Source organism: Leptosomus discolor, chromosome 1 (genome assembly GCF_034619465.1).
Source record: "Leptosomus discolor isolate bLepDis1 chromosome 1, bLepDis1.hap2, whole genome shotgun sequence".
Classification (NCBI taxonomy): domain Eukaryota; kingdom Metazoa; phylum Chordata; class Aves; order Leptosomiformes; family Leptosomidae; genus Leptosomus; species Leptosomus discolor.
The window spans coordinates 137,902,466-137,917,209 of NC_141391.1; the positions used below are offsets into that span (position 1 = coordinate 137,902,466).

The 14,744-nt window shown below is 37.6% G+C and overlaps 1 protein-coding gene across 1 annotated transcript; it reads left to right on the forward strand.

The window, feature by feature from the left end:
• MANSC4 (MANSC domain containing 4) lies at positions 1 to 6,228 on the forward strand. The gene is made up of 3 exons (XM_009961493.2): positions 1 to 226; positions 4,440 to 4,574; positions 5,540 to 6,228. The coding sequence occupies exons 1-3, from the start codon at positions 1 to 3 to the stop codon at positions 6,226 to 6,228; spliced, it is 1,050 nt and encodes a 349-aa protein (XP_009959795.2).
• Positions 6,229 to 14,744: the final 8,516 nt, after the last annotated feature.

Genomic DNA, 14,744 nt, shown 5'->3' on the forward strand with positions numbered 1-14,744 from the left:
ATGGTTCTGCTGGCGGCAATAGCAGTGCTGTTGGTTCTGGGTTTGGCTGTGGAGTCAGACTCTCTCTGCTCACCCACTACCTTTTACAAGAACTGCTGGATCCGACGCTTCCCAGGTCTTCTGATTGACCTGCAGGAATCGCAGAAGAGGGGAGCCCAAGTGCTGAAGATTTATGCAGAAGTCTCACCCCAACAGTGCAGCAGAACCTGCTGCCTGCAGAAGAATGGTGAGTGTTTATTATCAAGATCACAGCATACATTAAAATTTACATCGTAATATATAAGAAAAAACATTCTGGATAGTTTTAATATAAAAATTCCTTTATTAGAAGAAAAAATAATGCAAAAAAAAAAAAAGTATTTTTTTGAGGCAGGAAAGCAGAGGCACATTGTATAAGTGTTCCTCCATCTTCAGTCCCTTAGAAAGGAATTTGATAATCTTAATTTTTTAGAAGACTAGTCCAGAAACAGATGAAAATCTTAGGGTCTACTTTGAAATTTTAGATCTCTGTAACAAAGCTTGTGGGCAATGCCAACATTAAAACAGTAACTCTTCAGTATCCATCACCATCTACTGCTGTAGAGGAAAACCAGTGACACTGATTCCAACAGGACTCTTCTTCATGGAGTATGGTATTAGACAAGGGCATAGAGAGGGGAGAAGGGGAGGGAACACACAATTTGTCCTTCTCTGAAATACAAGAATATTCGTTTTCTTGGACAGAGAACTCTCTTGTTCTGTGATTACATCATGTTTCTGGTGCAACCCAGGTATTAATATGAACAATGAAGTTACAGCAATAAATAAAGCAGTTATTCAGCTGGCAGCCCCTGTTCCCTAGCCTTGTAAATTCAGACTCAGAATAAAACCAAGAAAAATCATTGCTTGTCTTAAGTCCAAGACTATGCTTTCTCTGTATCACACTGCATTGGTACACTATAAGAGTATATTTTAGGAGTGTATGTGAAGTGTGTCCGTGATGCCTGAATTTGACTTGAAAGGTTTTTGGATATGGAGGATGAAAGTGAGATACCAGTTACTAAAACACAGGCAACATAAATTTTTATGGCATTTTGAATTATGAGCAAAAATATGACCTTGACAACCTGACACTGACATAACTAATGCCAGCAGCATTCCTGGGAAAAGTCAACTTTCATCTTAAATATTGTGAGGAAAGAACAATTATACACATTTCAGCAATGCATCTCCTATTTGGACAACAAACTACTTCTCCTAGAACATGAGAGTGGATACCTTACAGAGACAAGTAATGGTAACTTGGAATGTCACTTTTATAACATTACATAGTGAAGCACAACTTTCTTACAATCTTTACTAAAATACAGACATTAGATGGCATTTCAAAGGTATGCTTTAAACAAGCCTGTGGTTTCCTTATAATCCCAAAGAGACAGAAGTAGTCACTACCACAATATTGCCAATAAATGTCCTAATTAAGTTTTCAAGAAATGTTGATAAAAAGTTTGATAAGAGAATTTTCTTTGCTGGATTCTTAGTAATAGCACAGTTACTGAAAGCTAATCTTACAAGATAAAAAGAAATTTTGAAGTAACTTAAAAACAAGAAATAAAACATGTTGTTTATATCTCCTCAAATGAATGCAAAATATATAGCATGCTTTTAAAGTCTTTTTCCTGACCAAAGAATCAGCCTTCCTTACAAAAAATAGGCTTGTGACTTATTTTTCTTACCTGATTTTATGCAATAAAATCCATCACAGATCCCAAAGGGAATATACCCACCGAAGCCAAGTTCTTCAGATGAGATTTTTTTTCCTGGTATTTAATTATGTTTTCATAAAGTATGCAAAGTAATTATTAAAATGAGAAACATTTATAATTATGTTGTGCTAAAAACCAGAGTTTCTAATGACAACAGAACTTTGCAGAAGATTGGAAAGGTTTCGAAGATTTCACTCCTCCCTTCAAACAAATACATGTATTCCCAGGTGTTTTATATATTCTTAAATAAGATGGTCTCTGTATCAGAAACCTGCATAGTATTCATGCAGCACACAGAAAAACAAACATACTACTAGCACAAAACATCCATTCTTTGACAAAATCCAGAACATTGTATACTTGGGTCTGAAGGCAAGGGTACATACTGCTGCATGTAACTCAAGTGAACAGTTTTCTGTTGGAAGAAAAATCATCAACATGAACAAATATCTGAAAATTGTGATTTTTCAAACCACTACTTCAATAATACCTCCTTGTTAGTGTTTGCAGAGTGTTTAAGAATCCTTGAACAAAAGATATCACAGGAAAGCAAGTACTACATAGATATTTCACAGAAATATTTGAAGGACTTTGCCTTTTAAAATGTTAACTTGTGTGGAAAACAATACAAAATGTTTACTGATGCCTAGAAATATGTCTATATTCAGAATTACGTTCGGAAAAATAGTCACTGGATTTTAAATTCCTTTATCCATAGAAGCCAATGGTTTGTATATAACACCTGTAGAAATGCCTGTAGTCCTCAGGAAATATGTCAAAATAGTTAGGTACTGGCTAAGTATGCTTCTCTAACATCACAAAATGTTTCTAATCTTTTAAAGAAAAATGTAAACCAGTTGGCACATAATAAAGCCAGAGCTTTCTATAATCCCTGTAAGATTATTATTCTGTGTTCCACAAGTTATGTTCTTCTATTGTTTTGATAATCATAACCTTCTTGATACCAGTCTTATTTTCATAATTATCTACTCTAAGCTCAAGTTCCTGTGACATAGAACTGGAAACTGATGAAGCCTAACTAGAAGTAGATCTAGAACAAGAAAATTGTATCAGTGAAAGAAAAATTGCTGACTATCATCTTTGATTTAGCTTTGAAGACAAATTGTATCTTTATCTTGCTGTCGTTAGTGTTTAGGTTCCCAGTTTTACTTGTAAATATTAGTGTTTCTATTTCAGCTAGGCAGACAGCCTTGATCTTTATATGTAAGTGGCTAAGACCCACAAGACAATATAAATTCTGTAACAGCACTTCTGCCATTTTTTCTTTCGTACAGCCACTGAATTTGAATTGTTCAGACAGACAGAGTGCATTGTTTTCATTGCAAATTTTTATTTAATTAAGCTTCTACATTATTTTAAAATAATGCTTCTCTCTGAGTGCAAGTAAGTTCACTATGATGGAAAAAACCATTTTCCAGGTGTGTGTTTACTGCGCTAAATCTATGATGCAGTATTGAGGCTAGTAATACAGAAAAGACAGTAAGCACAAGTTTAATGTATTTTCTTCCTTTTCTCATTTGTAGACAGGTTACGGGTGTTTGGGTTTTTTTTTAGCTACACACAAAATGGAAACTGTTGCATGACTTTTTCTGTTGTTCATTGCAGAAGTATTGTAAGTTATTTTCATTACTTATAAATGTGAGAAAAAGATTTGGAATAAATACCTAAGTAAATAGAATAATTTATAAAGCCCTGCCCTGTCAATACATTTTTAATAGCCATATTGGTTCAGGTATAGAGATTACATTCAAGGCAGGTAAAATGAAATAAATAAAACCCCCAAAACTTTATATGACTAAAACCAAAACTAACATTGATCCTACTCCAAGCACATTGATAAAACGAAATTAACTTTTGACTTGGTATTTTGACTTGAGATTTTGACGTACTGTAAGACTCTGAAAGAAGAATCTTTCCTGCTTTTTATATATTGTGACTCTAACCATAAGTATTTGAGCATATATTTTCAATCTAAGTCTTAAACCACTACGATTCACATATCTATATACTTTTTTAAAAACTGGGTTTCAGTGACAAGTTGTTCAGGCATTTTTTCATTATTACTTTAGCCCTGACTCCTGATGTGGGCAGACAAAACTGAACCCCCAAACAAAAATGAAGAATTGTCTAAACTGCTCTATTCACAGAAATACAATAGCCCAAAGGCTAACAAGGAAAACGAATAGGAACTGGCAGCAGGGCAGGATGTCACTTACTTGCTGTAATTCAGGGTGGTTTTGTTAACTGTCTGGGTGAAATGAATGGCTGCAGTCCAGTTGCAAGTAGACAGGTGTATTACACAAGAGCAAACACCTCAAAGTTTTCTTGATTACTTTTAGAAATGGTCCACTCACTGCATCTGAGACGTGAAGGCAGGCAACTGGTAGGAGGACTACAAGCTAAAGCATATAATTTTATTTAATCAGAGACACATTTATAATTCAGATGGCTATTCTATTCCTTTTCTCCAGATGTAAAATAAGAATATTATTATAAGTAGTTCTACTTTTATGGCTGGATGCTTAGTTTGCATGATAATAAGAGAACCACAGACTTAAAGTACTATGGAGCTGCCCAGTAATAATGATCTTCTGATCTTAAATAACATACTAACATGCAAAATGCAATGGTCAGTATGCTGATAAATTCAACTTTATTCTTCTTGTATTACAGTTTCCTGCAATCTAGCAGTGTTCTACCATGGAGCCATTCACGAGAATATGAATTGCCTGCACATGTCTTGCCCAGCATTGGAAAGTTGCATACTAAAGGCTAGAATCAATGTCGTTTTGTACAACATCACAACAGGTAATTAACCATTTTTTTATAAAGGCTGAAAACATAGCAACTATAGGAAATGTTAAAATTGTACTAGATCAGTTGCTGTGCTAGAAGATCTTCTGAAGTAACCTGCAATGCTAAAACAGCATAAGACTTCTTTCCTTTTTCATTAATGTACCTACTTCTGAGAATACTTTCCCCTTTTCTTCCATTCAGTATATGAGAAAGGACCTTGAAGATACACCCTGCTCTCAAGATTCATGCTCTGACTACCTAATCAATACCATGCTTGGGGAAAATACCAGATCTGAGAGACTGGGAGGCAAGGCTGCTGCTGCTCCATGTCCCCAGATCCAACCAGTAGCGAGGCTGACAATGTATTCCCATTAGGCACATGCACAAAGACACATACATACCACAAGTGTACATACGTACACAGCCAGCCACACAGATAACACAGACAAATGCATAAAGCAGACGCACAAACACAGGTAGCACCAAGAGCCTCATCCTGCTTCGCACAGGATGGAGATCTGCTAGGGAAAATATATATACACACCTATGTACAATGCAAATCTCCCCAGCAGCTGGGCTCACATGCTCAGTCCACCCAGTCTGGGCCCGAGACTCCCCAGTTGCTGCCACCCAAAAGTATGAGCCCTTGAGGGCACAGCCCCTCTCCAGTTGCTGGTGCAGACTGTCATACATGCACACACTGAGCTTGCCAGGACTCCTCTACTCCCCAGTAGCCTAAGTCCCTCCCTTTCCTCACCTTTGGTTCCTTCCCTAAGCATCCCATAGTAAGTTCTGTGCAATCCCCACTTCCCTTGCATCTCATAAGATGTCACATAACCCTGGGCAGTGACACCCCCAGTCCAAAAGGTGTTGATGGGTATTATTTAGGCTGCCCAACCTCCATTGTCTCCATGTGCTCCTTTTGTGGATCTGATGAGCTTTTATCACATAAACCAACATTGTTTATTATTTAATAGGGATTGATCCAGATCTTCTTATTTTTGAAAAACTGACATCCAACGAGTCAGATACTCACTCCTCACCGAGTAAATATGAAAAACAAAACAGCACGAAGACGACCGAGTGGGAAAGATGCCAACATCATAATGCCACGTCAAGCTCTGTTCTGCTCCAAGCTCCATATTCTACCACTAGCCACAGCTTAACGGCAAACACTTATACCTCCAGCACAACCTGGACAGTCCAAAAAACTGAAGTTACTACTTATTCCACGGCAGAAACTTTTCCACCAGATGATCATTTTGCTAAGAGAACAAGCACAACTTCAGTAAGCACTAGGTCAATCACCAGCTCAGGCAAGAAGCCTGTACACTCAACATTGATGTCCAAGTCTGCCGAGGTATCATCCCACATGCCCACTCCTCCTCGGCTGAACAGCAGTAAGCAACACTTAAATGAAACCAAAGGCTACAGTGGTAGGAATTACACTTCAGATAATGAGGCACCTGCTTGGGAAGCTGCAGCTTTGGGTGTCTGGTTGATTCCGGTTGTCCTTTGCTCTTCTCTCGTCTTCCTTTGCTGTTGTACTGTTGCTTTCACAGCTGGGCGTTGCAGCAATAGGAAAGGTCAGTATAAGCCCATAAGGAGAAGAAGAACAATGTCGAGACAGTTTTTAAAATATACTACTGTCAAAGGTAATTGGTAAAATACTGTCACCATCCTTGTTTTGGAACAAATAGCTTTTTGAAAATGAATCATATATACCAGCTTATTTTTTTACAGAATCAAAGATAATGTTTTCACTGATGGTTTCAGAATCTTTTGGTTGTAATTTAATTCTTGACAGATGAAACACAATTATCTTGTGTCTTTAGGCAAGAAGTACACACTTATAGCTCCCACTGCATGCTCAGAGGTGTTCGAGCACATTTTGGTTCATAGTCTGACTCGGACTAATGCCTAACAAACAGTATAGCATTTCCCTAACTTAAAAGAGCAGATTCACTGCTGCTGTATGTATTCTTTCTCCAGACTTTAAACTAACATTCTGAGAAAAATCAGTAAAGCTGGCAGGTTTATAGTATCGTAAAACCATTTAACTCTAATCATCCTTTAATTGCCGCAGAACTCATTGTTTCTATAAAACTTTGAATTTTCTCCAGACTTTGCTTTTTTCCCTATTTATCCCTAATACTGAGACAAAATAATTTAGCCAGCATTCTTTACTTCTTCAAAGAAAAACACCAAACCCAACCCAGGTCCCCAAAATTTCTGAATTCCATTAACTCATACCCAAAGATCTGATGATTCAATCTTTATGCTTTATTTTTACCCCAATTCTCACTTCACTCTTCTGATAACAATCCCTTCAAATGTTTTTCAAGCCCCTCCAGAAGCTTCTTCAGACTTCATCTGCTCTTGTGAAGTTACCTGCTCTGCAATGCATTGACAAATCCATCCTGTTACTGGCTAAGGAAAACATAAATGCGACTAACATTTGTTCGTGTCTTGCAATTAGCATCAGTCTGCGTTGTCCACCTTGACCTGCTTTTTCTTCCCTACTTATATTTATCATTTACATTATTAGCTTTTTTAAAATAGGGACAGTCATTTAATGTATGTTGCACCGGAATACACAAAATGTTTTGAAAGCTCTGTAACTTAGCTTTATAATAAACCCTTTTTTTTTGTCTCCTCATCCTGTATACCCTCTTCATAAAAGTGCTCCTACTGAATATAAATCAAGCAACTAGATCAACAAGGTAGCAAGGTATTTCCTTGCCTTACCTTACCCAGCAAGTTTGCAAAGCAAACTTTTTCAACAGTAACCAGGATTGTTCTTCCTCTTTTAAACTTGTTGGTGTCTCAGAGTTTCTCACTTTCTTCTCTTGCTGTAAGAAGCTTCTATTTCCCAGACAAGTGTAAATGTTATAAAAGAAAACAATAAAAATATAAACCTGATTGTCACGTCTATGTGGCAGAAAATTATTTTAAAACTAGTAAGATTCATGCAATGTTCGAAGACCACAGAGATGAGGTTGTAAGGCCACATGAATACCTAATTACAGTTGAGCAGGTTGGTTTCAGAGGAAAAGGCCTTGCTAAAATTCTATTTTAGCCCACATTGATCAGCACTGTAGCTTAGAAAACTGAAGTTTAAGAACACCCTTGTTTATAGTATTGACCTTGTATGCTAATTTGTACTAACAGAAGAGAGCCTGACACAGGATAAGAACATTTTAAAGGAGTGGGGTTATTTCATCAGTAGAAATAACACAAAAGACATTCCTTCTATTTTAGCTAGAAAAATTAGAATTAGGTATGATTTGTTTTTAAGGGCAGTTCTACACTTATATGTAAAGTGCTACAAACTCTAGAGATGTACCCACTGCGTGATGTACTTTAAATTTGAACAAGATTACTTTTATCATCAAATTGTACTTTCCTAATTCATCATGTGGCTGAATCTAGCACACAGTTTAACTGTCATTAAAAATGATGAGACCCCCAAGAGCTCTTCTGAGTTAGTTAACAGTTATTCTTTTCCAGGCTTTTAACACCAAAAGGAAAGGAAGTAGGAGAAAGGACCAAAATATTCTATATTATATTGAAGGATGAATGTGGTGATATTGTAAATAAAGAATGTCCGTCCCATGTGATGTGCTCATCATCTTAGGGCAATCCTCATGGATCTGACCCTGAAATGGAAAAGTATCAGGTTATGACTCATTTCATTAGGCAACAAAGGCACACACCTATCAGAGGCGGCGCTCATTCCTCAACCTGCGGCTTACTGTGATGTGCTTTATAGCCTTAGTCCACAACTTAGACTGGAAATGGTGATGTGCACTGAGACTGTCAGCATGCTCTTTTACAGACTAGGAGCTGCAGACCATGTGGTTCAGGATTCTCTTTATGCAGTGCTCTACCAACCATTCTCTGTCAAATTCTGAAGGAAATTCATGTTTTGATCTCTACCACAGATAACATCCAGATCCTTCACACATCATGACAACCTGATCAAATAAACAAATTGATTAACCACATGCTCCAAGCCATGTTGTGATACTTTTAATCTCACTCAGTACTGATGACAAGCACATTTTGACACAGGGTTCTCTCACAAAACACTTCAGCCAGCATTGTCACATCAATTTGCAATGAAAGTACTTTTAAAATTATTTTTTCTCCCCATTTTGGAATTCATGTAACCAAGGAAAACACATTTAAAAACAACTTACATCTAAAATGTGCAGATGTATCAAAAGCAGATCTAAAATCCAGCTAGTTATCTTTCTGCTTGTCTCTCTGCTACCACATGAATAAACATCCATGTAATGCAGTAGTATGTGTCTTGTGAAATTGTCTCTTTGTTTGAAATGATCAAAACAATCAATGTGAAGTGTACGTTCACTGACAAAGGGCTCAGCAAAACCCACACTGTAAAGAATGTTGCATTTTTATATCATGAAGAATTAAAAAGCCTAAACCTAAACTCAGAAAAATACTTTGTAAGAGAACAAGTTCTGCACTCTGTGGTGGGTTTCTTCAGGCTGAATACAGCCATTAAAATTCTGCTTGTGTTCACTTTAGAGTCTCAATTGCTCCCAAAGATGTTACTTGAGAAATTAAGGCATTTCGAACTGCACAAACTTTCAAGACCTTGCAGTACTGAATTCCAAATATAATTTCTCCTGAAAATCAGGGAACATACTAAAATTATTATTGCTACATAATTGCATGTAGTTTTTAGAATACGGAATTCACATGCAGGCAGTTTAGTCCAATTCAGGTAGAAAAACTGTGTTCTGTTTACCTAAAAATTGCCCCATAGCATTGGCATTGAAATTAAAGGAATGTAAAATGTTATTGAAGCAATGAGGAAGCTGCTCAGAGCCGTTTGTATGGTCCTGATCCAACTTTGGTGAAACAGTAACTGGACATGATTTAAGACTAAATTTAAGAACTAACTATGGGACAACGTGGCTCTGTCAGAAAGTGTGATGGATTGTGGTTTGGCCAGCAAACCACGAAGAACTGCTTGGGACTGCCAAGGTTGGAGAAGGAGTAGGCAAAAGGTAATTCCGGCAAGGGGAAATTGCAACCACCAACTCATTGACCATCTACCCAAGTGATACCACCTACTCAAAAGGGGCAACAGAAGAAGACGACAGAGACTGTGCACTAATTTGCATCAGAAGCGAGGAAGAAGAACCAATCATCGAAGAGAGTAATGATGAACATATAGTTAGTTAAGTGTATAATTACGGGAAACTCTTGAGGCCAGTTCCGCTGTCTTGGGACAGACACCCGTTGGTGCACATCAGTGAAATAATGTACCTCAACTGTGTGTGTGTATTGGCGTTTCGCACACCGGGTACCGGACCTCGCTTGTGGGACAACAATAGTTTCAGATGGATAGTGTATTTCAATTTTCTTAGTCTAGGGTTTTGCCAAGCATTGCTGAGCATTAGTTATCTTCAGTTAGAGGCACACACATTTTGTATTAGAATTAGTTGTTTCATACTTAAAAAAAAAAAAAAGAATATATATTTATTTTTTATTTTCCAGGTTTTAAAGACAAGAGAGTGCACAATACCTCTTTCTCCTTGCTTCATACAGTAAGATTTGCAGAACTGTTTAACAGTTTGAGGCAGTAATATTATGTGCCCTTTACTCATTAATTTATCATAGTGAGAAGAATGCACTTCTCATTTAAGTCGTTATTTAATCACGCACATAAAATAGGGGAAGATGCTTAAATTCATAATATAAGTATTTATAAACTGTTGCTGAACTTGAAGTCACAGAAGCAAGATCGCTGCATGTCTAAGGCAACATAGTTCTTGCAGTATCAATATGGGTAACATTCAAGACAGGAAACAGAAGTAAACACGAACATGGGACGCCCCCTCTCTCTTCTTCCTGTGCTATTAAGGCATCACTGTTCTCAGATAAATATTATGCAATTCAACTGCAAACTGACAGGTTCTAACATATTCCAATAGCTTTGTTATACGAGGCTTGAACTAATTTCATTGTCCCCAAGTCCTTAGTATCCAGTCTCACTCTGACTCTTCTTCCTATTCAGGCTGGGCTGATACCTAAATGCCCCACAACACATCTGCTGACACTCTCCAGTGCTGCAAACTCAATACTGCTTGGCCTCTTCCAGCTTGTTTAACTCTTCCCTTTGTTATAAACAATCCTCCAGAGCAGATTGATTCAAGAACAAAGAAGAAAAGCTAGTCTTAACGGATAAATACTACTACTATTTTTTTTTTTTTTAAGGGAAATTAGCTACTGAAAAAGTGAAAACATGCTATTCTTGCACCAGGGATCTCATATACCCACAAATGCAAAGACTAGCAAAGAAATCCTTTCACTAGATGGGAGACACTCCAACACGCCAGAAATGCACATCTCTGCAAGAAGGCATTAGTTTTAACAGAAAGAAGTCATAGGTAATGTATTTTTGCTTTCAAATAGGTGTTTTTTTCACCTCCTTTTATTCTCAGAAAAGTAACTTCTGATCATTGATCAGTTGTGTGATCTGCAGCAAGTCACAGTCATCCCTTGTGTCCATGGTTTCTCCATTTCCAGATTAATGACTGTATAGTGCAGTTCATAGCACCTTGATGCTCCTTTGCTACTTACCCTCAGTATTTATGTTCTGTAGAATTCTATAATGGAACTAGGACCTCAAAACTTACCAGAAAAAAATGAGATAAAATTTCATATAAATGAAAATTCCTATCTGTCTCACTCATAAATGCTTCCGGGGCAGAAGGGAATGACTAAAATACATAAGGTCATGTTCTGGAGAGTCTTCTTTATTTGATGGCATATAGAGGAAAAAATAGGCAGGAAAAGGGTTATATAAAGCACAGTAGCAGGACTGTTTTATTACAGATTAGGGGAGTCGCAAGAAAATAAATACATACATTTTAAGTATGAGGGAAAACAAGAAATGGGTAGAAAGATGGTTTGTCCAGACAGCACATCCCTTTTCAGGCAGCTGTCCCTTTATCCTTTACTTCTGCTTGTAGCAGTGCTACACATGAGAATAGGGGTCCAGTCAGGAGTATAAATTAGTTCCCTGAAGACCATGAGATTATCTGTAGGGGTTTACCAACTCTTCACACACAGCCAGTCATATCCAGGTCTTAGGGCTTGGTGAAGTTAGAAGTAGTTGTAACATCTACGCTCCTTGCCAAAGACCAAATTATGTCTCTTTACACGCCTTCTTGTCTAATCTGAGCGAGGGATTCTGCTCAGTGTCCAACAGCCCTTCTTTAAAGGGCAAAAGTGTGACAGAGCATAAATCACCTCAAGAAGCTATTTAGCGACACTGTGAATGTTCCACTTCACAACTCTTAGCACACCGTTTAACTAAAAACATCTTATGCCAGTGACTACAGTAGTTTCTAGATGCAAAAAATTAGCCAGAACACTGACAAAGCAAGTTCTTTTCCAGTTTGACCAAGTGCTAGATCTCAATCTTTCTTTGGAATGTTTGTATGGGAGATAAAAGAAAGGTTAGTCTCCTCAACAGCACCAGCGAAACTATGCATCACAACTATTCCAGATGGCCAAGAACTTAATTTGTGCGAGTTTTTTTTCCATTGGAGACAGCTTATTTTTCCTTGCCGTAAGGAACTAACTTACTTTTCCAGTTTACAGGGGCAAGTATTTGGATTTGAAATGAGACATCTGCTACTTGGAGGTTAGAACAGTGACCACAAAGAAGCGCATGTAGTAGACTTCCTGCTCAAGTTTCAGTTTGTGATGGACAGGGTTGCCTAAGGTCAGGGCTATCATGAACTATGTCCGTGTTCCTCTTGGCCAGGAAACACCAATAAAAGAATTACCTATGGAGACAGCCAATGCCTCTAGATATTACGTGTGGGTTTTTGTTCCTTCCTTTCAAATTTGTGCACTGCGGGGCCTAATCTGCTGCTTATTTCAGTGTTATCTGTCTACATTTCTATTTAAAAGTAGTATGAGCACTTCCATGCAACAAGAATGTACATATACACAGGGATGTAGAGGGATATACACCTTAAGAGTTATGCATTTACGTTATAATGTACATGATACATTAATAAGTGACCATTGCTAAGGATGTGCTTATTACTGTGCTGTAGAGTTGCTTAACCTGCAAGTCCACTACTCTCTAATTCTTCGCAGTTTTTAAACTTCAGTGCAGGTTTCCAATGAGATGGTCTGCAAAATTATTATACAGGGAAAGAAAAAAAAAGAAAAAAAAAAAGATGTGTATTTTAGTTCATAAAAACACGTGCTATATTATACATCAGCTCCAGTGGGAATCTTCCCAAACTGGGTAAGATCCCAGTGTTCTACATAATCAGAAAGAAATATTGCCACCCTCAAACACAACGAGTTTAAAGGGAGAAACAGAAAAACAGAAAGAGAAACATCCAAGAAGACAAAGAGCTCAAAATACAACTCAGGCTACCTTAGATCCAGTCCACTGCATTACATAAGTTCCGTACTGTAGCATATAAACCATTGGTAAACATCACAAAAGTAACTCTGAATTTTATGTTGCCTTTGATTCTAGCAGCTTGACTGGGCACTTACAGGATTATAAAGGTTTTTAATTTTGCTTGCATGTTCCTTAGCAAGGAGAGGAAGTGAAGATGACATTGAAAGGCAAGGTTGGAGGTCAGTCTTGCAGATTTCTAAGGCTAGGTGGCCAAGTGTTCTATAACCATAGGGTCATTAAACCAGATACTACTGGAAAACTGGTATCTTTAACAATTAATTACTGATGGTTAGCGTTGGATGCGGTTATGGAACATAGTGAATTAGTCTCAACGTAGGTTTTGGCCAGTAGGTATAATCTACTGGTGGCAGAGACATTCGAGTGTTCTGGCACTCAGAAGACAGCCACCTTTTTCCTGCCTGTATTTCTTGAAACATTTATAGGATGTATACATGCTGGGCTTGAACACTTCAGCAGGAAGTCTAGTAACCTGTGCATTTTAGGTTTTCCATGAATTAGCTGTGAAGCTAATGAAATGCTAATACCATCAAACGAAAAATCATTTCACTTGCTGTACTGTTCTACCAGCAATTATTATTAGTGAAGTCAAACTGTTATTTTAACTACAACTTTCATACAGAGTTCTGCTTCGCTCCATTTCAAGCCTATGAAGGGCAAAGGAAAATTGATTTGTCCTTTGCTGCAGAGAAGATTTTATCAGGTGCTCGGTATATTCTGAGCACATAAGAACAACTTTATGGAGGAAAGCAATCTTATGAGGTTTTGAGTTTCTTAAAACATTTAAGGACATTACTTGTGATAGTCTAGTAGAAGACATGCCACTGCAAAACAGAAGTTAGTTACATACGCTTGCTGGTATGCCAGTCCTTATGCAAACACTGACAGAGCTAATTAAGGAAACAAGTTTCTCTTGTGTACACACTAGAATCAAACCAGCTTTGGAATAAAACCAGGCACAACTCCACCATCCATACCATTCCCTGAGTCAAACTGCAGTTACTTCCTCAGTAATTTTCATCTCATGCCGTTCAAAAAAAGATCAGGAATTACACGGATGTACTGTTTCAAATGAGAGTTTTAAACATCACCCTCATTATCTCTGAATAAAGGAACAACCTGATTACAGCTAAAACTTTCCCCCTATCAAGCTTCTGCTAAAACTTCACATTTATACAAATCTAAAAGGAAGGACCACTAAATAACCAAGTTGGTAAGTGCAAAAATGGCATTACAGGACAATCATTTTCAATCTTAGCTACAGCTCTGGCAAATTCTCACAGGGAGAATGAAGCTGCATTAAACTGTCTCCTGCCATACGAAAACAATATCTACCCAGGAAGAATCCTTCCAAAATGGACAATGTTTTGGAAACTGGAATACACACGCCCTTTGACTGTATGTAAACACAAAACACACAATGAGAAATCCTAGCAGTGAGTGACTGGAGGCACACAGAACACTCTGCAGAAATCAATGACCTTCAGTTTTCAATGTCCTTATTCTTATGCTGTTTCCTCTCAATGAGTTCCTGGAAGGACCATATGCTAGATTGTTCTATAGGTATGCAAAATCCTTAAGTCTGATGAATAAAAATTTGTTGCTCTGAGTTATATGCCAAAAGAAGTTGTGATTAAGCAGAGAACTGAACCAGAGTCTCCCAAGCTAAAAAAGCACAGAATAGAATGCTCAAG